Consider the following 22,375-nt stretch of genomic DNA (forward strand, 5'->3'; position numbering starts at 1 on the left):
CGAGGCTTGGCGCTGCTGCTGCCGAGGCGGGCTTGCTTTCCGGGTGCTGAGGGAGTGTCGTGACAGGACCCTTCTGCATCCCCCCTGATCCCGCGTGGTGGCACCACTAGCTGGGCTGATGCGCTCTTGTCCTCCCTCCCTTCCATCAGTGTCACCCAGTGGGCCGTAAAGGACAGGTAGCGACCTGTCCCAAATCTGCTACTCCACGAGTCCATGGTCACGTGGACCCGCTTGCCCACAGAGTAGTCCAGGGAACGGGCCACGTTTTCCACCGCAAACTTGTGGAGTGCTGGGATCGCGCTCCTGCTGAAATAGTGGCGACTGGGGACTTGCCACTCGGGGATGCCAAATTGGAGCAGCGTCCGCATGGCGCTCCCCTCCTGCACCAGGGAGTAGGGAAGCAGCTGTGATGCCATGGCCCGGGCCAGCAAGCCATTTAGTTTGCGGATCCGCCTGTGGCTTGGAGGCAGAGGCTTGGTCAGACCCTGAAAGGTGTCGCTCAGCAGGGTCTGACGACGCTGGGATGCAGGGGAGACAGAGGAGAGAGACGAACACTGGCTGCCAGCCTCAATGTCTGTGTCCTGAGCAGCCGAGGTGGAAGAGCGCTTGCGTGCTACTACTGCTGCTGCTGCTGTGGGGGATTCACGACCCTGAGGGAGGGATGATGCTGCTGCGCTGGTGGGCCTTCTGCTCTCAGGAACCCCTGCCAGCAGTGCCTGCTTCCTCTTAAAGTCCGCATACTCGCGGCAGTGGCGGCTTCTCAGGTGGCCCTGGAGGGATGAGGTACCCATCTTGCTCAGACTTTTCCCACGGCTCAATCTTTTGCTGCATAACCTGCACACCGCATACCTTTTGTCATCAGTACATTCCTCAAAGCAATCCCACACTGGTGACTTTAATTTACTGCGGCCCCCACTAGCAGAGGGTGCAGCGGAGCAATGTGTGGTAGTAGTTGCCGGGGGTTGCATGGTGGTGGTGCCGGCTGAAGCAGTGTCCTGTCTACTTCCTCCACGCCCACTGCTGCCGATGCCCCTGCCCCTGCCTGACATATGGCGATATCCTTGCCTAGGCCGAGGTGACTCGTCATCCTGCTCTGACCATTCTTCCACGGACTCAGCAGGCTGCACATAGTTAGGGTCCACAACGTCATCATCAGCAGCATCATCATAATCCAGCTCTTCCTCTGACTCCCCCGCCTCCTCTTCTGTCCCTACATCCCCAGACAAAGACCCCTCTTCTTCATCACCAGAACTCAACAACGCTTGTGATTGTGGCCCGATCTCAATCTCTGCCACATCAGTCCCCAGTAAGTCCTGTGCTTCTTGCATCAGCAGGTTCCCAGATGCCGGACTGAGGGACAGAACGCTGTCATCCTGGGAGGGCTGCTGACCAGTGGGTGCTGGGGTGGATGTCACAACAAGCGTGGGATGTTGGCTGCTGCTGCTACTGCTTAGAGTGGTGCTCACAGTAGAGGTCTGGGAGGAAGTCATGATGTCCATGAGTACGTCAGGTTCCATTTGCTCAACCACCACACGGGGACCAGAAACTTTAAAATATTTGGACAATGGCGTCCGCTGACTCGGCCCAGGCTTTGCTGCCCCCTTTTCTGCTGCATCACGACCACGTACAGCTGGGCGTCCTCTCCCTGGACGTGGAGCAGTCCCAGAAGTGGCTGAGGCAATTGAACTCCCTTTCCTCTCGCCCCGCGAAACCCTGCCAGACATGTTGCTAGTAATGAATCACTGGATGCAGTGGGCACAGTACAAGGTCACTGAAGGATGCAGTGGGCACAGCACAAGGTCACTGAAGGATGCAGTGGCCACAGTACAAGGTCACTGAAGGATGCAGTGGGCACAGCACAAGGTCACTGAAGGATGCAGTGGCCACAGTACAAGGTCACTGAAGGATGCAGTGGGCACAGCAGTGGGCACTGAATATACAACTAGGTCACTGAAGGATGCAGTGGCCACAGTACAAGGTCACTGAAGGATGCAGTGGGCACAGCAGTGGGCACTGGATATACAACTAGGTCACTGAAGGATGCAGTGGGCACAGTACAAGGTCACTGAAGGATGCAGTGGGCACAGTACAAGGTCACTGAAGGATGCAGTGGCCACAGTACAAGGTCCCTGAAGGATGCAGTGGGCACAGCAGTGGGCACTGGATATACAACTAGGTCACTGAAGGATGCAGTGGGCACAGTACAAGGTCACTGAAGGATGCAGTGGGCACAGTACAAGGTCACTGAAGGATGCAGTGGCCACAGTACAAGGTCACTGAAGGATGCAGTGGGCACAGCAGTGGGCACTGGATATACAACTAGGTCACTGAAGGATGCAGTGGCCACAGTACAAGGTCACTGAAGGATGCAGTGGGCACAGCAGTGGGCACTGGATATACAACTAGGTCACTGAAGGATGCAGTGGGCACACAAGGATGTCACACTGTGTAACGAGATGCTCATATGCCAGCGAGCGAGCGAGCAGTGGGCACTGGGCACGGCACAAGGTCACTGACAGAATGAACAGCGCTGGCAGAGAGTGGCGGCGCCGGTGGTGTGACTGGCTGCCTGCAAATAGTACAAGTGTATAACTGTCACTGGAATATACAAGTGAACACTGCAGCTGCACTAACCTGCCTGCCTGCACTCTACACACAGATAATCCCCACTCCCACTACACTGCAGCACTGAACCTGCCTGCACAGCACTACACACAGTTAAATAATCACTAGACTCCCACACTCCCACTACACTACACTGACTACAACTAACTACAGCAATCACTCACTGACTAGCTAATTGTGTACAGTATAAGAACAGTGTTAGCAAAAAAAACGCTTTGTTTTTAACACAATAAATGCACTTGCTCAAACAACAATGGCCTGGAGATAATCCTCTCAGCACCACAGTCTAACAAGGACAGAGCTTTTCCATCATGGCCGCCGCTTTATTTCCAGGAGGGGAGGGCATAGCTCCCCTCCTGTGATTGGTTGCTAGGGCCTGGCTGGGGCACTCTGATTGGCCTGCAATGTGTCACTTCCGCATAGTTTGACGCATTTCCGCAAACCACGACTTCAGCCCCGGGTTTCACGAGCGTGAATGCGGATTTCTGTCCGCATTCACGCGAAGCCGAAGTAGATTTTCGTGGTTGAAAATCTATTCACGGATTTTCGTGTCCGAGGCGGAATGCGTCAAAATGGTCGTGAATCCACGCGTAAGCGTGATCACGACCTGGCGGTGAGCACCACTGTGTCACGCTGCCTGCCTGCTGCCACACTCACACTACTCCTCCATTCCTCCTGCTGCTGCTGCTGTCTGTCTGTGTTTCCCACTGCCAGGGTACACAGAATTACATTCTGCTGCCACTCTGCCACCAGCTATTACGTCAAACAATAGCTGCTCACATTACTCCTCCATTCCTCCTGCTGCTGCTGTCGGTCTGTGTTTCCCACTGCCAGGGTACACAGAATTACATTCTGCTGCCACTCTGCCACCAGCTATTACGTCAAAAAATAGCTATATATCTGTGTAATTTGTTTTACAAACAAAACCAAAAAAACATAAAAAAAAAAAGGTTTAATTTTTCAGAGGTGCCCGGGTTGAAAACTGTGGTGTCCCAGTTGTGTATTGGACACGATGTGGGCTGCACGACCGCTGTCTGGGACCTCCTGCCTGCTGTGTTTATTTACAGCCCTGGTATCACCGCTAGGTACCAGGGCTATTATGTCACGCTGCCTGCCTCATTGACTGCCTGCTGCCACACACTCATCCTCCTCCTCCTGCTGCTGAATTTACCTCCTGCTGTTTGTGTGTTTCCACTGCCAGGAAGCACATACAATGGCGCTTCCAACATGCGTGCGCCACCAGCTATTTGTTACGCTCAAAAATAGCTGCATTTCTTTAAAAAAAAAATTGAAAAGAGAAATAAGTGAAGAAGAAGAAGACGATATAGAAAAAGAAGGAGAAGAAGAAGAAGGAGAAGAAGAAGAAGAAGAAGACGATGAAGAAGAAGGAGAAGAAGAAGAAGATGAAGAAGATGAAGAAGAAGAAGAAGAAGAAGAAGAAGAAGATGAAGAAGATGAAGAAGATCAAGAAGAAGAAGATGAAGAAGATGAAGAAGAAGAAGATGGAGAAGATGAAGAAGATGAAGAAGATGAAGAAGATGAAGAAGATGATGATGAAGAAGAAGATGAAGAAGATGAAGAAGATGAAGAAGAAGAAGATGAAGAAGATGAAGAAGAAGAAGATGAAGAAGATGAAGAAGAAGAAGAAGAAGAAGAAGAAGAAGAAGAAGAAGAAGAAGAAGAAGATGAAGAAGAAGATGAAGAAGATGAAGAAGAAGAAGATGAAGAAGAAGATGAAGAAGATGAAGAAGAAGAAGATGAAGAAGAAGAAGATGATGAAGAAGAAGAAGAAGATGATGATGAAGAAGATGAAGAAGATGAAGAAGAAGAAGAAGATGAAGAAGAAGAAGAAGAAGAAGAAGAAGACAATATAGAAGAAGAAGAAGAAGAAGATATAGAAGAAGATATAGAAGAAGAAGATATAGAAGAAGATATAGAAGAAGAAGAAGAAGATATAGAAGATAAAGAAGAAGAAGAAGAAGAAGAAGTATATACAGTACTGAACAAAATTCTGGACACAACTTCTCTTTCCACCTTTTTTTTTTTAAAGGAACATCCCCACATAATCACTTGCTGTTGTTACTTGGAAAAACAGATGTTTCTTGCATCATTCACCCTCAAAACAAGTGTTGGAAGCTATTTAAGGCCAATTCAAATAGTCAGCTCGAATAATGAGCTCGAATACCGACTCGAATAGTGAGCTCGAAGTCCGAGGTCGAATCGAATAGTAAAAATTATTCGACTCGAATATTCGACTGACCTCGAATAATTTACTATTCGAATTCGACCAAACTCGAATTTTAAAAAGGGGTATTTGAGCACCACTGGTGCTAAGTAGGTTAGCACCGCTTTGTGAATCAAGCCCAATGTCTCTTCTACCCGCAGCAAAGGATAGGCATCTCTGAGAGTGATGGCGTTCAGCTTTCTGTAGTCAACACAGAATCTGACGAAACCATCTTTCTTTTGTTCTCTTACTTTCCACTATATCTTCTGCCTCCAACATCTGTTTAATCATCTGTTTTACTTCCTGGTATCTCCGAGGTGTAATGTATTTGTACCTTTCTCTTATTGGGGGATGTGATCCAGTGTCTATCTCATATGTAATGACATCTGTATGCCCAAAGTCTGCATCATGTAAAGAGAACACTGATAGATTATTTTCCAGCATTTCTATAAGCTCCTCCTTTTGTTCTTCGGTCAGACCTTCCTTATTGACTTGTAACCGATTGAAAATTTCCTTTCCAGTTACTTTAAGGGTCTTGGGGATAACACCTTTTACTTGATTCATTGAAGCATCAAGAACTTCCTTGATTGGATATATTCTGGCCACCAGTTTTCCTGCTTTCAAAAAAAAATTGCTTCCTGCTGGAGATTGATAAAACAAACTGGTACTCTACCGTGTCTTACTACTGCCACTGATCTAGCCACCATCACATCTTCAGCATTTCGGAGAGGTTCCACCAATACAGTAAGCCCATTCAAAGGTTGATAGATTCCCATGGGTAATGTCATGATGCTTTCTGTTTCTTGCTTGGATGTAGTCTTTGATCTAAACGAGGTTTTGATGACCCCCAAGCATCCTTGACATCCTTCAGCGGCCTTTAGCACGTTTTTATCAATCTTTGGAAAATCTGTTGTTCCACTGGATGTTTAGAGAGTTTCTTCCAATAAGTCTTCCCGTATAAACTAAACCACGTCCCATCAAATTCTCTCAAAACATTCATGACCAGTATGACTGGGGTCGGCTCACCTTGACTCTTCACAATTACCACTCCTTTTTCTCTTATGACCTCTTCTCCCATTTCAATATTTATCCAAACTACCCCTACTACCGATATAGGAAGCTGGTTTGCAGCAGTAAGGTTAATCAAAGGGGCCTCAGCAGATGTCTCTCTTCTGGGGAAATTCTTTACAAAGAAATCTTCAGTCATAGTTGGGACTTGAGATCCAGTATCCAGGAGGCACGTACTGTAGCTTCTCTACCATCAAATCCAATAACACTGGCCAATCTCCAACAATGTCACCTTGGGCAGTCTCTGGCATAATGACCACTCCTTCTACAATTCCAGCATACAAGATTTTCCATATAATGCCCATCCCATCTGGTGTTTCTTTTCTCACTCTCAATCCTTCCTAAAGTCTGTTTGATCTGGGACAGTTCTTGACTCAATTCTTTGAGAGATGTCTTCATTTCACTATATTCTGAATCTGCCTGAACATGTTTCACTCCAACTGAAGTTTCTTTAGTGGGGGTTAGTGAAGTGTTAAGTTGTGAAGCAAACACTTGCTTAGCCTCCTCTTCTTGATTAAGCTTAATGGCAAGACTCTGAAGCTTCTGGAAAGTAATATCCGGCTCATGTTCCAATTTCATCTTTAACGACCTTTTAATAAAATTGCTCTTGAGTCCAAGGATAAATTGATCCCTTAGCCATACTGGAGATTCGATGGTCATAGCCCCTGTCACTGTTTTCTAGTGTTGGGCGAACACCTGGATGTTCGGGTTCGGGTCCGTTCGGCCGAACATGGGCCAGATGTTCGGCATGTTCGGCCCGAACCCCGAACTCAATGGAAGTCAATGGGACCCCCGAACATGCCGCTTTTGGGGGCCCTATGGGGTCGCAGGCATAAGGGGGGAGCATGCCCCGATCGTGGGGGGGGGTCGGAAATTCCCCCCACCCCCTCTGCTAGTGCTCCCCCTCTGCCCGCTTCCCCTTAAAAAAAGTTTGCGGAAAGTTAATAGTACCTACTACCTACTAGTGGTGGCTGGCTGGCTGTGGTGAGATCATGAGCGAGGAGGAGTCCGACCAGGTTAGGAGACGCGTTGAGGCCGGGCAGCGGGCGGTTCAGCGGTAGTACCCTACGCGTCACGCGTACCCTCGTATGCGTCATCACGTAGAGGACGTGAGGTCAGAGAAAGGGCGGAAGTACTACCGCTGAACCGCCCGCTGCCCGGCCTCAACGCGTCTCCTAGACTAGTCGGACTCCTCCTCACTCATGATCTCACCACAGCCAGCCAGCCACCACTAGTAGGTACTATTAACTTTCCGCAAACTTTTTTTATGGGGAAGCGGGCAGAGGGGGGAGCGCTAGCGGAGGGGGTGGGGGGAATTTCCGAACCCCCCCCCCCCGCGATCGGGGCATGCTCCCCCCTTATGCCTGCGACCCCATAGGGGGGCCGTATTCGGGCGAACAGGGCCCTGTTCGGTTGAACATGGGCCCTGTTCTGCCGGGCATTGAGTAGTTTTGGGCGAACCCGAACTAAAAGGCCGAACACCATCAGGTGTTCGGTCGAACTCGAACATCACCCGAACAGGGTGATGTTCTGCAGAACCCGAACAGTGGCGAACACTGTTCGCCCAACACTACTGTTTTCCTGTTGTGTGCTGCAGCCCCTCTGTATTTATATATTTCTTATGGAGTCTGGGGACCTCCAGTGCTTGCTTTGCATAGAATTGCATAAAATTTGGTTTGTGCTGCTCATCCCTTGGTATTTATTTATAATTTTTCCCTGTGAGCCTGCATAACCACGCCCACCTCTAACACAGTTAAGTATATAAATGAGTGGATTGCACATGTTCAGAGAGTTCATTTGGTAGCTAGTGAAAGGTGAGGTGTTTTTAATTTCCTTTTCTCCCATTTAGTTGACTCTTGGGTTTTTGGATTAGTTCCCACTAGACTGCTTAAAAAAAACTGGCATTTTGCATGGTAGAGTAGGACTCACCAGATTGGGGACACTTTGGCGCAGTTGCTGAGCTTAAACGCGTTAAAGAGACACTGAAGCGAAAAAAAAATTATGATATTATGATTTGTATGTGTAGTACAACTAAGAAATAAAACATTAAGATCAGATACATCAGTCTAATTGCTTCCAGTACAGGAAGAGGTAAGAAACTCCAGTTGTTATCTCTATGTAAACAAGCCATTAACTCTCCGACTAAGTCTTAAGGCCCATACACACGTCGGATTTTAGCGAACGACCCGTCGTTTGAACGTTCCGTCGTTCAGACGTTTTCGCGTCAAATCCGACGTGTGTACAGACTATCGTTCGGGTGATAAGACTGGTTACCAACGATCCGCCGGGCGGATCGCTGGTAACCAGTCTTATCACCCGAACGATAGTCTGTACACACGTCGGATTTGACGCGAAAACGTCTGAACGACGGAACGTTCAAACGACGGGTCGTTCCCTAAAATCCGACGTGTGTGTATGGGCCTTTAGTCATGGAGAGGGCTGTTATCTGACTTTTATTATCTCAACTGTAATTGAACTGTTTACTTTTCCTCTGGCAGAGGAGAGTTCATTACTTTACAGACTGCTCTGAAAGACTCATTTTGAATGCTGAGTGTTGTGTAATCTGCACATAATACAGAATGATGCAATGTTAGAAAAAACACTATATACCTGAAAATAAAAAGATGAGAATATTTTCTTTGCTGCTAATCTTCTAGTAATTATTCATAGTACACAACCAATTCACTATATCATATTTTTTTTTCGCTTCAGTGTCTCTTTAAAGCGTAACCAAGAGCCCCTGTCACTGTTTTCCTGTTGTGTGCTGCAGCCCCTCTGTATTTATACATTAAATTTAGGAAGATATGCTGCCAGCTTCCCACTGGAGTTATTGTTAAGGCCGAAGTAGCCATTGATGGTCGTGTTTCTGCCTGTTGCACCATTGGAGATTGATTAGAAGAGCTGGAATCTGACTGCATATTTTCTTGGCACGTGAACGTTTAAAATGTAACCAGTTTAATTATTATTCTGTTGTCTTCAATAGAATAATATCAATTAAACTGGTTATATCAGAATCAGAATGAGTTTATATGTTCTCCTTGTGTCTGTGTGGGTTCCTTCTAGGCACCCCGGTTTCCTCCCACATCCCAAAAACATACAGATAAAAGTTATTTGGTTTGCCTCTAAATTGGCCCTAGGCTACAATGGACATATGCCTATGGTAGGGACTAGATTGTGAGCCCCTCTGAGGGACAGCTAAGTGACAAGACAATTTACTCTGTACAGCGCTGCGGAAGATGTCTGTGCTATATGAATGCTAAATAATAATATTTTTTCTGTTGTAGCCTGGCTCACTTGAGCCGGGCTCCTCTGTCTGCCGCTTCCCTCACTCTCTCTACTTCCTGATTAGCAGGAACTAGAGAAAGTAAAAAGAGCTGCAGATAGAGGAGCCCGGCTCAACCGAACCTCCCCGCGGCTGAGTCCTAGTGTGGCCGCGCCGCGGCATCTCCCTCCATCCCTGCACCCACCCCTGGGATGGTTAGGTAGGCCCAGTAATACAAGTACAGGCTGTTTAGCAAGCACCAATCAGAAATATTACATTTATATGACTTTTAGATGTCAGCCATGAAATCCATTATTACATTTCTTTCAAGTTGTGTAATGATATCTCTTCAGCAAGCACAGATTAGTATTTCACATTTACACAAAGGGCTACCTTATCAGATATTAGTACAGTATATATAGCTATTTTCTCAAAATTTCACCACAATATTTTTCAGATCTCCAGAAACCGGCTATATCAGCTCAGTGGAAAGGGGATTCCAAAAGAGGCAGAATTTTCAGTATAAATTGTACAGCTTCCAAACCCCCTGAAGAATGCAATTTTAGCACGTTTCACCTGTTTTCAAACAAAGAAGGAGAAGTAAAACCATACACAGCTGTGACTGCGACTGAAACCAAAACGTGGATATTTGTAATTCCAGAAAAAGATGCCATACATAATTTGCAATGTAGGTATATTCTACAAGTTAAAGAAGTCCAGGATCAGTTTATTGAATCACCACTTAGCAATATTCTGCAGCCCAGTGATCATAAAAGTAAGTATAGCCTACATATTCCCTTTATTTTAAAAGCATATTCCAGATCTATGTGGAGTACATGCTTATGTGCATTTAAAGCTTTGTATGCGCTATTTATAAACAGTTGTAAGTTGGCCGAAGGATTGTAAAGTTAGGATGCGTAATTAAATAGTAGTGGTTCCTGAATGTTTGACTTGCATGCAAGCGTTTACATGTGAGTGTGCAAAGGGTTAATTGATTTTGCTGATTTGCTGGCAGCACCCCCTTTGGCACATCCATTATATCTTATGCTGGGAATACACGGGTAGATAGGTTGTTACCAATCGAGCCGCTGATGGCTCGATTGATAATTTCCGTCAGGTCCGATTACCACGTGGATCGATTCCCCGCTCGATACCATTAGTGGAAATCGAGCGTAAGATAAGGAAGCACCCACGGGGACGAGCAGAAATCGATGCGGGCGGCCGCGTGGCCGAGCGGGAACACGGCGTGGGTTGATCCGGCGGCTAATCGAGGCGCCGGATTTAACCGTGTATGCCCAGCATTATACATGTGTCCTCACTTGTGGTGATAAGCCTGGATTCTGTGTTAATGTCTGCTCAGTGTTTGTGAACTGTTTCCTGTTAAATTAGGAAATTCTGGTTTGACTAGTGGTCTGTTTTTTTGAAGGGGGGGGGGGAGGTCTATTTGCGAGTAGCGTCCCTAACATGCAGGAGTAATTTAATTATATCTCCCAAGTCCAACTTTTTAAGAAAGAAAGATGGACAAACCTCTAATCATTATGTCCCAGTCACACTGAGTCATACATATCACAAACAAGCAGGTTACGCTACAATTCCGCTCATCCCTAGTACCAGAACCATTGGAATTTTGCGATACAGCAATATCAATCCATATTACAGCATGACATCCCTGAGATGCCAGCACACCAGGGGCATTCCTACCATTGGGTGCAGGGAGGCACCGGGTGATTGACAGCCAGGGGGTGTCGCCACGACCCCCATGGTAGGCAGAACAGGAGGTAAAGCATCGCTATAAGGAGGGGCAACGGGGACAGTGGCGGGGAGGGGGGAAAGATCCCCCCTCCCTCACCTGGGTCCTCTCCTTCAGTGCTCTCCCCCTCCAAATAACTCACCTCACTTCCGCGTTCCAGGCGCTGGAATGCTGCGTCGCAATCACGTGCCACTTCTGCGTCTTCAATACCGCCCACTGTGCTTCCTTATGAGCGGAAGCATTGAAGGCGGAGATGTGGCACATGACGTTGACGCAGCGTTTCAGCGGCTGGAACCCAGAAGGGAGGTGAGTTATTCTCCTCTCGCCCGCCCGCCCTGCCTGCCTGTTTGCCACATTTTGGAAGGGGAGATATCTGAAGGAGGGGACCCAGGTGAGGGAGGGGGGATCTTTCCCCCCTCCCCGCCACTGTCCCCGCTGCCCCTCCTTCTTGCGCTTCCCACCCGTCCTGGGGCCACTGTACTACCTACACTGGGGGCAGCTGTACTGGGGGCCACTATACTGAGTGCCACTATACTACCTACGCTGGGGGCAGCTAAATTGGGGTCTGGGGGCCATTATACTAGCTATACTGGGTGCCATTAAACTAGCTATACTGGGGGCCACTATACTACCTACACTGGGGTCAGCTATACTGGGACCACTATACTAGCTATACTGGGGGCCACTATATTACCTACACTGGGGGAAGGTATACTGGGGGCCACTATACTAGCTACACTGGGGGTAGCTATACTGGGGGCCACTATACTAGTTACGCTGGGGGCAGCTATACTACCTACACTGGGGGCTACTATACTACCTACACTGGGGGCAGCTATACTACTTAAACTGGGGGCCACTATACTAGCTTTACTGGGGGCCACTATACTAGCTATACTGGGGGCCACTATACTAGCTATACTGGGGGCCACTATACTACCTACACTGAGGGCAGCAGCTATACTGCCTACACTGGGGGCAGCAGCTATACTACCTACCTGGGGGCAACTATATTACCTATACAGGGGGCACTTATACCTGGCATTACCTGCCATGGCACGCTTAGTATGCCACGTTCGCTCCTTTCCTTTTTTTGGGGGGGGGGGGGGTCTTATAATACCCAGCACCGGGTGTCAGATGCCCTAGGTACGCCACTGCAGCACACATTTACCATTTACCATTGTAAATATAGTGACTCTATTATCAAACTGGAGAAAACTGCATCAGCACATGTGCACACTGTGTGGGTCAGATCCACAGAATGCGAGTAAAATTACCATGCATAGACAGTGCACTGCAATGTTAGTGGTATTTACACAATGTGTGTTGTGCAAGGCATGTTATCTAGGTAATGTTCTGCTATTATAAGACTTTTTATGCAAGCTATGCTAAAAAACAAGCACATTAGGTACATAACACCAGTTGCATTATGTCACTTGCATAAATATCTGTAAAATTGTACCAGCTTTTAGTGAATTTAGACACGTCCCTCTCTCTCTCCCTTTCTTTGCCACTTTCTTCTTTCTCTCACTCTATAGAACTCTGCACTTCTCCCATTCTGCAGAATCAGGGAGGCACACCTAATGAAGGGCTTGGCCCGTAACATGTAGTGTGCATGACATGCATTAAAATTGAACATAAGTTCAAGCCAGCGGAGTGCTTCCAATAGTTAATTCTGCAGAATGTCCCTGTCACTCTTTCACTGCAGCACTCTTTATTTTTTCTTCTTGTTTTCCAAACGTTATGTTTTTTTTTCACTTTCAGAAGAGGATGGACAATCAGAAGACTCATCAATTGCCACTGAAGAAGGTATTTTCTGATGCTATTAGATTATACACAATGGAACAGTCAAGGCAACTTCAGAATGTAAAACGTGATCTATTGGGAAGAAACAAATTGATCACCTTAAGCTAAATATCTGCAGAGCAGTCCATACAATTGTAAGCTCAGCTTGGATGGACACATAAACTTACAGTAGATGTATGAAGAGGTGAGAGGGTAAGCAGGGAAAGGGCTGTGACTTAGCCTCTTTATATTCCATACGTTGTTAAACAATATCCATCCCTATGGTCAGATTTACACTTTCTTCTCCCATATACCAACTTTCTTTTGGTTCACCTACCCTGCATCTGTCTTGTCAGCGTCTTATAAATTATATCACCAAATATAAAGAGCAGGTGGAATAATTTAGTTTTTATTGGCTTCTAGCGAGTCAAGGTTCAATGATAAAAAAAAAAGTGTTTTATTCTCTCACACAGGTATATTCAGCAAACAGGTAGCGCACAGCAGGGATGAGCAGAAACTACGCCAGTGCGAATTTACGCATCGTAGTTTGCATCTACGCATCCTAGTTCGTAGGTGAAGTTGCAGAACTACGCTTACGAATTTACGCGTAGCGAAGTACCGCTACGCGTAGCTTACGCTTACTATGCGTAGTTGACGTGTATGCGTAGTAAACTACGTATGCATTACTCGCGTCTATTTTTCCGCTTACGATTGTATGCTTACAAATTTACGCAATGGAAAGGGGAATGTACGCATAGAAGAGTTCCCAGGATAAGCATCTAAAGAGGAATTAATGTGTAAAATTTTCTGCATACAGGCATAAGCATCCGCATACACTACGCTTCGCACTACTCATAATTGTGTATTTTAACGCGTATTCTACGAAATGCATACGAAGCGAATATTTGATTTCGTAGCTGTAGTTTGGCGAAGCGTAATTGCGTAAAACTACACGTAGTTCCAGCATAGTGAAGTTGGCTGACTACGACCATCGCTGGCGCAGAGAAGTTTTACTGATGCTGATGCAAGTGACATTGCACACATTGCGCAAATAGCACAACTTGCATTGTGTACACCACAACACTTATCACTAGTGGAAAATGTGTAATGCATGTATACAAAACATGGGATGAACTATTTGTACAACAAACAATACGCAACTTGCACAAGTACCTGTACAATTGCTGTACGCTACTAGAGCATGGAAATTGTACCGCTATTTGCTGAATATACCCCTCTGTAAAAAGTCAAAAATGTAAGGTAATTGAGAATGGCAGACACACAATAAAAATAACAAACTGTAGCATACAAATGCCATGTTAATCAAATCATTCGCTTTCCAAATTGGGCAACGGTTTTTAGTTCTCATACAACATCCATATTCAAGGTTTTTTTGTAACTGACCGTTAGAGATGTCGCGAACGGTTCGCCTGCGAACGGTTCCAGGCGAACTTTGGGGGTTCGCGTTCGCCTGCATCAGGCGAACTTTTGCGGAAGTTCGATTCGCCCCATAATGCTCTATTGAGCAAAACTTTGACCCTCCATATCACTGTCAGCAGACACATTATTGCCAAACACACTGGTCTCACTGCTGTAAGCCCGCCCACCCTCCCTCCTTCAAGCAAGGTTCTTATACCATTTGACTCAGTTGTCTGCCTACACTAATTAGTTATGGGACAGCTGCTACAGAGATTTTAATTAGCCTCTTGTGGGCCTCCTCCCACCTCCCACCTCCCAGGTCTCATCTGCCAGGGAATTATCCTATTTCAAAAACCAGTATACATCATACCATGGCTGGAAATCGAACCCAGATCTCACTGTGTGGTGGGCAAGCACACTAACCACTGTACCACTACAATAGTAACTGAAGCTGGCCTAAAATTTACCATTTATGTTCAATGCAATAGAAACATTAGGTTGCTTAAAGGGAACCTTAAATGAGAGTGATATGGATGTTTCCTGTAAACAATACCAGCTGCCTGGCAGTCCAGCTGATCTTTGTGACTGCAATAGTGGCTGAATCACACCCTGAAACAAGCATGCAGCTAATCCAGTCTGACTTCAGTCAGAGCACCTGATCTGCATGCTTGTTCAGGGGCTGTGGCTAAAAGTATTAGAGACACAGGATCAGCAGGCGATTCAGGCAACCGGTATTATTTTAAAAGAAAAAATCCATATCCTTCTCCGTTTAGGTTACCTTTAAGGATTTGTAGCATAAAAGCCAACTCACTACTCCAGTAGGAGGGAGGAGGGAATAGGTAGAAGGGTAGAAGAGTAGGTGGGGAGGTGGGAGGTGGGAGGAGGGAGGTGGGAGGTGGGAGGAGGGAGGTGGGAGGAGGGAGGTGGGAGGAGGGAGGAGGGAGGTGGGAACCCACAAGAGGCTAATTAAAATCTCCCTAGCAGAGTGTGTAGCAGCTGTCCCATAACTAATTAGTGTAGGCAGACAACTGAGTCAAATGGTATAAGGACCTTGCTTGGAGGAGGGAGGGAGGGCGGGTCCTCCAGCAGTGATGTGTATTTCACTCAATCAGGTGAGCCTCCAGGTATTAGAGCTCTTGAAACATGTTTTCTATCATTTTTCCAGCCAGTAGAATTTTTTGAAAGTTTCAAAGTTCGCCTCCCCATTGAAGTCTATTGCGGTTCGCGAACTTTTTCGCGAACCGAACCTTTCGCGGAGGTTCGCGAACAGGGTTCGCAAACCTAAAATCGGAGGTTCGCTACATCTCTACTGACCATTGAGGTTTACTGCATAAATCCAAATATTACAGAAATTTTAGGGGAATCACAAGACTCTGTACAACTCGGTAGTATCTGAGTCTTGTAATTAGTCTAAAATTTCTATGGGAATCCGATTTCTGTGGACAAATTCTGCATCCTGTGATTGGGCTAAAATTTCCAAGTTGCAGTAATGTGGCATTTCCGCGGAATACGGATTTCCAAAGCTGATTTCCGATTACCACTGTGGAAAGAAGATTTCCAGTTGGATACTTGGAAATTGGTATTCCACAGAAATGTTTCTGCCATACCTACTGGGTACATGAATAGACTGGTTATACTATAGTGCTAAATAGTGATGTCATGTCTAGGAGAATTTATGGAGAAGCATTTGATTTGTTTGATCAGCTGATCTGTTTACAAAGATCTGATTTGCTGTGATTACATCCTGCTTTAGCACATAATCATGATTAGCAAATCAAGAGACTTACATATCTATCTCCTGACCAAATTGATCACATGCTTCTCCATGAAGTTCTCCTAGACATAACCATTACTAGTGCTAAACCCCAAGACAGTCATGTACTTTTCCAAAAATACAGTTGACCTTAAAGAGGCACTGAAGTGAAAAAAAATATACCGGTATATGATATAATGATTTGTATGTGTAGTACAGCTAAGAAATAAAACATTAGGAGCAGAGACATAAGTCTAATATTTAGAACAGGTAGGAGGCGCCCGGTCTAGGTTAGTAGTGACAGCTATATTGCTAGAACAGGTTCTATTTTAATTTCTATGCAATAAGATTCAATAGAGTCAAGTCGTCGTACCTTGTAGATGTATGACATGGTATGGACACAGGTAGAAGTTCAAGATTAAGAAATCAATTTTATTGGTGCACTAGACAACGCGTTTCGCGGCCGATAACCGCTTCCTCAGGTCAATAAAAGTGCCTGCTGGGCGCCAAATTGGCATGCGGGGGCCGCGGAGGTACTTTGAATTGTGATTCAGTCTCCTATTAAATAGGAGATTGAATCACAACTCAAAGTACCTCGGGTGGCCCCCGCATGACATCTTGGCGCCCGGATACTCGAACCCTCTCCACAGCAGGCACTTTTATTGACCTGAGGAAGCGGCTTTCGGCCGTGAAACGCATTGTCTAGTACACCAATAAAATTGATTTCTTAACCTTGAACTTCTACCTGTGTCCATACCATGTCATACATCTACAAGGTAGGATGACTTGACTCTATTGAATCTTATTGCATAGAAATTAAAATAGAACCTTTTCTAGCAATATAGCTGTCACTACTAACCTAGACCGGGCGCCTCCTACCTGTTCTTAACATAGCCGACACCACTTATGTACTAAGGTTGATTGAGTTGAGGGTCCTCGACTGACGAATCATTTTTTTTGGAGCAGCGACCATCTAGGAACCCAAAGGCCGAGTGGGGTCGGTTTTTCCCCACCTGATATTACGAGTGGTTGCCTCTCATGCAACCCACCTTTGTGAGTATAATCTCTATTTGCTTTAGAATTTACCTTGATCCACTAACAATATTGCACCAGATTGGGCTCCCGGATTTGTCTGTGTTTTCTCCTCCCTCACCACTCTATAAGTCTAATATTGTTTCCAGTACAGGAAGAGTTAAGAAACTCCAGTTGTCAGAATGCCAAGTAGTGTGTAAACTGCAAATATTAGAGAAGGATGCAATGTTATAAAAACACTAAATAACTGAAAATAAAAATATGAGAATATTTTCTTTGCTACTAATGTTCTAGTGATTATCCATACTACACAACCAATTCATTATATCATCATTTTTTTCCGCTTCAGTGTCTCTTTAAGAGCCTTTCACACTGGTGCAGTGTGGTGGTTCATTTTACTGCACCTCACCGCTATGCCAATGGAAGCCTATGGGTGCTTTCATACAACAAGCATGCAGTGCAGTGTGCCGGAAGCTGCCAATCTACTGCAAGAACATACCTACGTTGCAGTGACACACGGCGGGCCGGAACTTATGTAAGTCTATGGCAACACAGCAGGGGCGTAGCTAGAAATGAATCAACCCCATTGCAAGTTTTTTTAATGGGCCCACTACCCCCACAACCTTCCAACCCCATGCACCTCTTGGACCTCCCACCCAAACAATCCTCCAGGACCCTCCAGGGTGCCATTGCCCCGCCCCCCAGTATATAGGTTAGCCAGGTATGGGTGCCACTGCCCACCAGACAGGTATGGGTGTTAGCCAGGCATGCCCCCCCCCCCCCGCGCCTCCACTCATATTTACAATCAGGCAGCTGCTGCAGCTCCCGCTGTCACACTGTGGCCACGGCGTGGGGATGGGATGGAAAGGATGATGCTGCTGCTGCTGCTCCTCCTCTTTGATGAGGGTCCAGGCAGAGGAGGAGTGGGGTCCTGATGTGCGGCTGATGGGGAGAGGAAGAGGACCGCGGCGCAGTTGTGACCGGGCGAACACGGACAGAGGTTGCCTGAGGAGCCTGGGCTCCTCAGGCAACCTCTGTCTGTGTTCGCCCGGTCACAACTGCACCGCGGTCCTCTTCCTCTCCCCATCAGCCGCACATCAGGACCCCACTCCTCCTCCCTCCCTGGCCGGACCTACAGAGTCATTGTCTAGTCCAGCGGCCAGGGAGGTATCAATCCGCCAAAAATAGTCGCCCCCTTTTGCTTGCTTTACGCGGGGACTCGGAGAGGGAGGAGGGGCCCTGGGCTCGGCTTTGTTAATTGTAATTATTATATTTCCTTTCAGCTGCGGGCCCCCTGTGGCGTAGGGCAAGGCCCCATAGCAATTGCTATGGTTGCTATGGCGATTGCTATGCCACTGCGACACAGGGATTTAAAAAATTATGGTGGTGGCGATGCGGCGTGCATGTGCAATAGCGTAATTTTTTTAATACGCTTCCGTGCACTTCCATATTTCCAAAACTGGAAGTGAGCTCAAGCGAGCATTGCTTCCTTTTCGGCTGTGAGCCAGAAAGAGATTAATTCCTGAAGGCTTGTTTTTGGCGATGTGGTGCAGAGCGCCCCCCCACCGCTGCCGCCAATCCACAGTCTGAAACCGGCCTTAAACAGATAATATGGAAACTGAATTTTTCTGTACATTTCTGTTGTTTGCAGGCACAGAGGATCAGGATGATAAGAAGCCTGAAGGTAAACAGACTTACACTTAAGACTGTCTTTATTATTGCAGATGTCTACTGTGCATACGTTTTATGGATCTGTGTAGAAGGAAAGAGAATACGTATTGTCTCGTCTGTTTTGCAGGTTATCTCATTCCTGTCATTGCTGCAGTATGTGGTGTTCTTGTGGTGACACTGCTGGCCATCATCATAGTTTACACCATCAGGAAAAAGAGTAAGTGCTGACACAAGTCCATGAATGTTACCATAATATAACAGTTTAGCTAAGCATTACATCTATGCTACACACTGTACCTACTTTTCACCCTTGACCAAAGGTATTTTGTCTTCTTCTCCCTAAGATGTTTAGTAGAGCAACCTTCCTCTCCTGGGTTCATATCTTACTCCCCCACCATGTGTTAGGGCTGCTGCACACCAGAGCGGTTCTGAAGCGTTTTTTTAAAACGGTTGCAGGGGGGAAACCGCTTGGCTAATGAAAGTGAATGAGCTGGTGCACACCAGAGCGGCTCGTTTTTTCCACAAACGCAAACTCCCGGGCTGCAGCATTTTTTAGATTTCTGAGGCGTTTCTGCCTTCAATGTTAAGTATAGGAAAAACGCAAAACGCTCTGAAAAACGCTAAATCAGAGTGGTTTCCCAGGCGTTTTTGTTACAGTAGCTGTTCAGTAACAGCATTTACTGTAACAATATATGAAATCTGCTACACAAAAATGCTTCAAAAACACTAGGCATGTTTAGAAAACCTCTCTAAACATGCCTAGAATCGCTCTGGAATCTGCTTCAATAACCTCTAGCGTTTAGCAGATCTGCTAGAGGTTTTTGGTGTGCACTGGGCCTAACTCATGTAAAGTAGACTCCCTGGTTGAAATAAAAAGGGAAATTAATAACCCCTCCCCGCCCCCTCCCCCCCCCCCCATCCCCTTTTAAGCAAGCTTCCTCTGTGAATTGTGAATTACACAGAATGAGATGGAGGTATCCTTAATATTCTGCCTCAGTATTGGGCGCCTAACTTCAATCCGAGGGTCAGAATTGAGATGAACAAGTTGTTAACATAAATGGAGAGTACACTGTGTCCAAAGAGTGCTGAGATCTTCCGGGTCCATCTGAAAATGGCGCAGGGCGAAAAATGGCGCACCGTTCTGCCGATAAATGTATCATAAAACGCTATTTACCGTTTTAATGTAAATACAATAAAACTGTAAATTTCGTTTTATGCTACATTGATTGCAGAGCGGTGCACCATGAAAAACATGCAGTATAGGCAGCGGGGGCTGGGGGAGAGAGGCAGCAGGACACTAGAGGGCATAGGCAGCGGATGTATGCAGAAACATACGTTACCTTGTCCTGGGCCAGTGATCGCTCCTTCCCTCCGCTCCTTCCATTCGTTGCTGTAGTCCTGCAGCCGGCCAATCACCATGTGGAGACTGAAGCCACATGGTGATTGGCCGGCTGCAGGACTACAGTAAACGAATAGAAGAAGTGAAGGAGCGGAGGGAAGGAGCGATCGGCCGGGACAAGGTAACGTATGCTTCTGCACACATCCTCCCCCGATGCCTATGCCCTCCAGTGTCCCGCTGCCTCTCTCCTCCCCCGACCCCCGCTGCATTTTTGAACACTTATAACGCTATTTAGCGTTATAAGTGTAAGGCACACTGCCTGCGCCATTTTTTAACACTTATAATGCTAAATAGCGTTATATAATGTAAGTCTGTGGGGCGCCCTTTTTATTCCCCTGGCGTTGTGCACCATTTTTAACTGTCACGGATCTTCCACCCTCTGTAGTATATCTTGAAAATGGGAGCCACGGTAATTTGGGCACTGGGGATAGCCGCTAGTAGAATATCAGTAAAATTACCAACATTCTACTATTGGACTCTATCTACTGGTGGCCACTAATGATCCAATCTTTTTCATCAAATCTTACCATTACGACGTAATATAAGGGAATTGCCTAAATTAGCCATTCAATTTATTCACTCAATTTATCCTTATACTACATAGATTTGGTAAAATTGGATGAAAAAGATTGGATCATTAGTGGCCACCTTAATTCCTATGGTAAATTATCAGTGATTTTTACTGATATTTTACTATCGCCTAACCTGACCCTATTCTCATTTAAACTCTACCTCTAACGATGCCAAACCCTAACAATCTCTAGCGATATGAGTGCCACCTTCACTGCTAAAAAGTCCCTCTGCTGACATCCATCTGCACATTAGCCCCTGGGCACCGGCATAGCCGTATTTGACATTGCGGTCTATGGGCATGATTCGCAAAGCAGTGATAACTTGTGAAAAGTGCTTCGCACAAAATTTAGCATGAAAACGGATATCACTCACAGAAAATCGCATTTGCGCGGTAGCGCAAATTTTTTTCACGTGTTAATGTTCCGCGTTCGCACTATAAATTCGCATTATCGCTCGAACGCGAATGTTAACACGCAAAGCATTTTTTCACAGTCGTGATAACAGTTATCACGGCTTTGTGAATCAAACCCTATGTGGTGCCTTTTTTACTGCTTGACTGCCAGTGCCCGAAATTCCTGCTTATAATGGAACCCCAACACCCACCCGACCCGCAACTGACCTGGCACCCAAATTACAGTCCCCGCTATATAAACATATATACATATATGTACTTACCTTGAATCTGATTCCAGCAACACATTTCAGAAAAGATATGACAGAGCAACAAAAGGCTGGAAGAGATTTTGTTTTGCCAGGAGACACCGTGTGGGCGTATGATGCAAAGAATAACCTTCCTTATTTAACAAAATTGCAAAACACTCAGTAATTTCAGGGATGATCAGAATTGACGATTATCGATTCTGCAGAAATTAGGATTTCCGACAATGCCGATTACCAATTCCGTGGATTACCGATTGGTTTCCAATTTCCAAGTTCGGATTTCCGATTTCCAACTAGTAGGGGGCTTTTTTGGTCATTTTTTGCATTCTCTGATTGCCCAAATATTTCCAAGTTAACTCTGCATGCTCTGATTGGTCCAATGCTTCAGAGTTCTGTGATTGGGCTAAAATTACCGAGTTGTGGTAATGCAGTATTTCCAGAGAAATCCGATTTCTGAGTTCGGATTTCCAAGTAGTGTGTTTTTTGGGGTGTTATTCTCTGCATTCTCTGATTGGTCCATTGCTTCCAAGTTCTGTGATTGGACTAAAATTACCGAATTGCGGTAATGCAGTATTTCTGCAGAAATCCGTTTTCCGAGTTCCGTTTTCTGATCGGAAATACTGAAATGTAAATTCCTCAAAATCTGAATGAGCATTCCTTAATTTCAACATCTGGATTAGTGGGACAAATTCAGCAAAAGCCAGTGAAATCACTGTGCACAGGTAATGCAAAGCAAGTTTACAGTTATGGTTCAACAGTTATGTAGCGAAAATAACGATTCTAGCATTACCTAGGTAAGGGACGTGCATTATTTAAAGGACCACTATCCCGAAAAAGTAAGAACTTAAAATCTGACAAAACCGACAGGTTTTGGGCCAGTACATCTCCCATGGGGAATTCTCAGGCTTTTCTTTGTTTTCAACAGCATTTCATGAACAGCAGTTTATCTGCCAAAATAGTAAGATATCAGCCTCTCTACTCACTTGCACACTATTTTGTCAGTTAGCCTTTGCAACTGCTGTTCAGGAACTGCTGTTGAAAACAAAGTAAACCCTGAGAATCCCCCATGAGGAGATGGAAGGGCCATATTGGTTGTGTCAGAATTTAACTGCCTACTTTTTCCACGATAGTGGTCTATAAGTAATGGGCAGTAT

At 45.9% G+C, this 22,375-nt stretch overlaps 1 protein-coding gene across 1 annotated transcript in view; it reads left to right on the forward strand.

The window, feature by feature from the left end:
* Window positions 1-22,375, forward strand: part of LOC137522821 (uncharacterized) — a 158,413-nt gene that overhangs the window by 106,129 nt on the left and 29,909 nt on the right. Inside the window, exons 4-7 of the mRNA XM_068242926.1 lie at window positions 9,637-9,954; window positions 12,694-12,738; window positions 18,570-18,602; window positions 18,717-18,806. Coding sequence (XP_068099027.1) covers window positions 9,637-9,954; window positions 12,694-12,738; window positions 18,570-18,602; window positions 18,717-18,806 — 486 coding nt within the window. The remainder of the gene's footprint in view (window positions 1-9,636; window positions 9,955-12,693; window positions 12,739-18,569; window positions 18,603-18,716; window positions 18,807-22,375) is intronic.

The sequence above is a fragment of the Hyperolius riggenbachi genome, chromosome 6, assembly GCF_040937935.1.
Source record: "Hyperolius riggenbachi isolate aHypRig1 chromosome 6, aHypRig1.pri, whole genome shotgun sequence".
NCBI lineage: Eukaryota > Metazoa > Chordata > Amphibia > Anura > Hyperoliidae > Hyperolius > Hyperolius riggenbachi.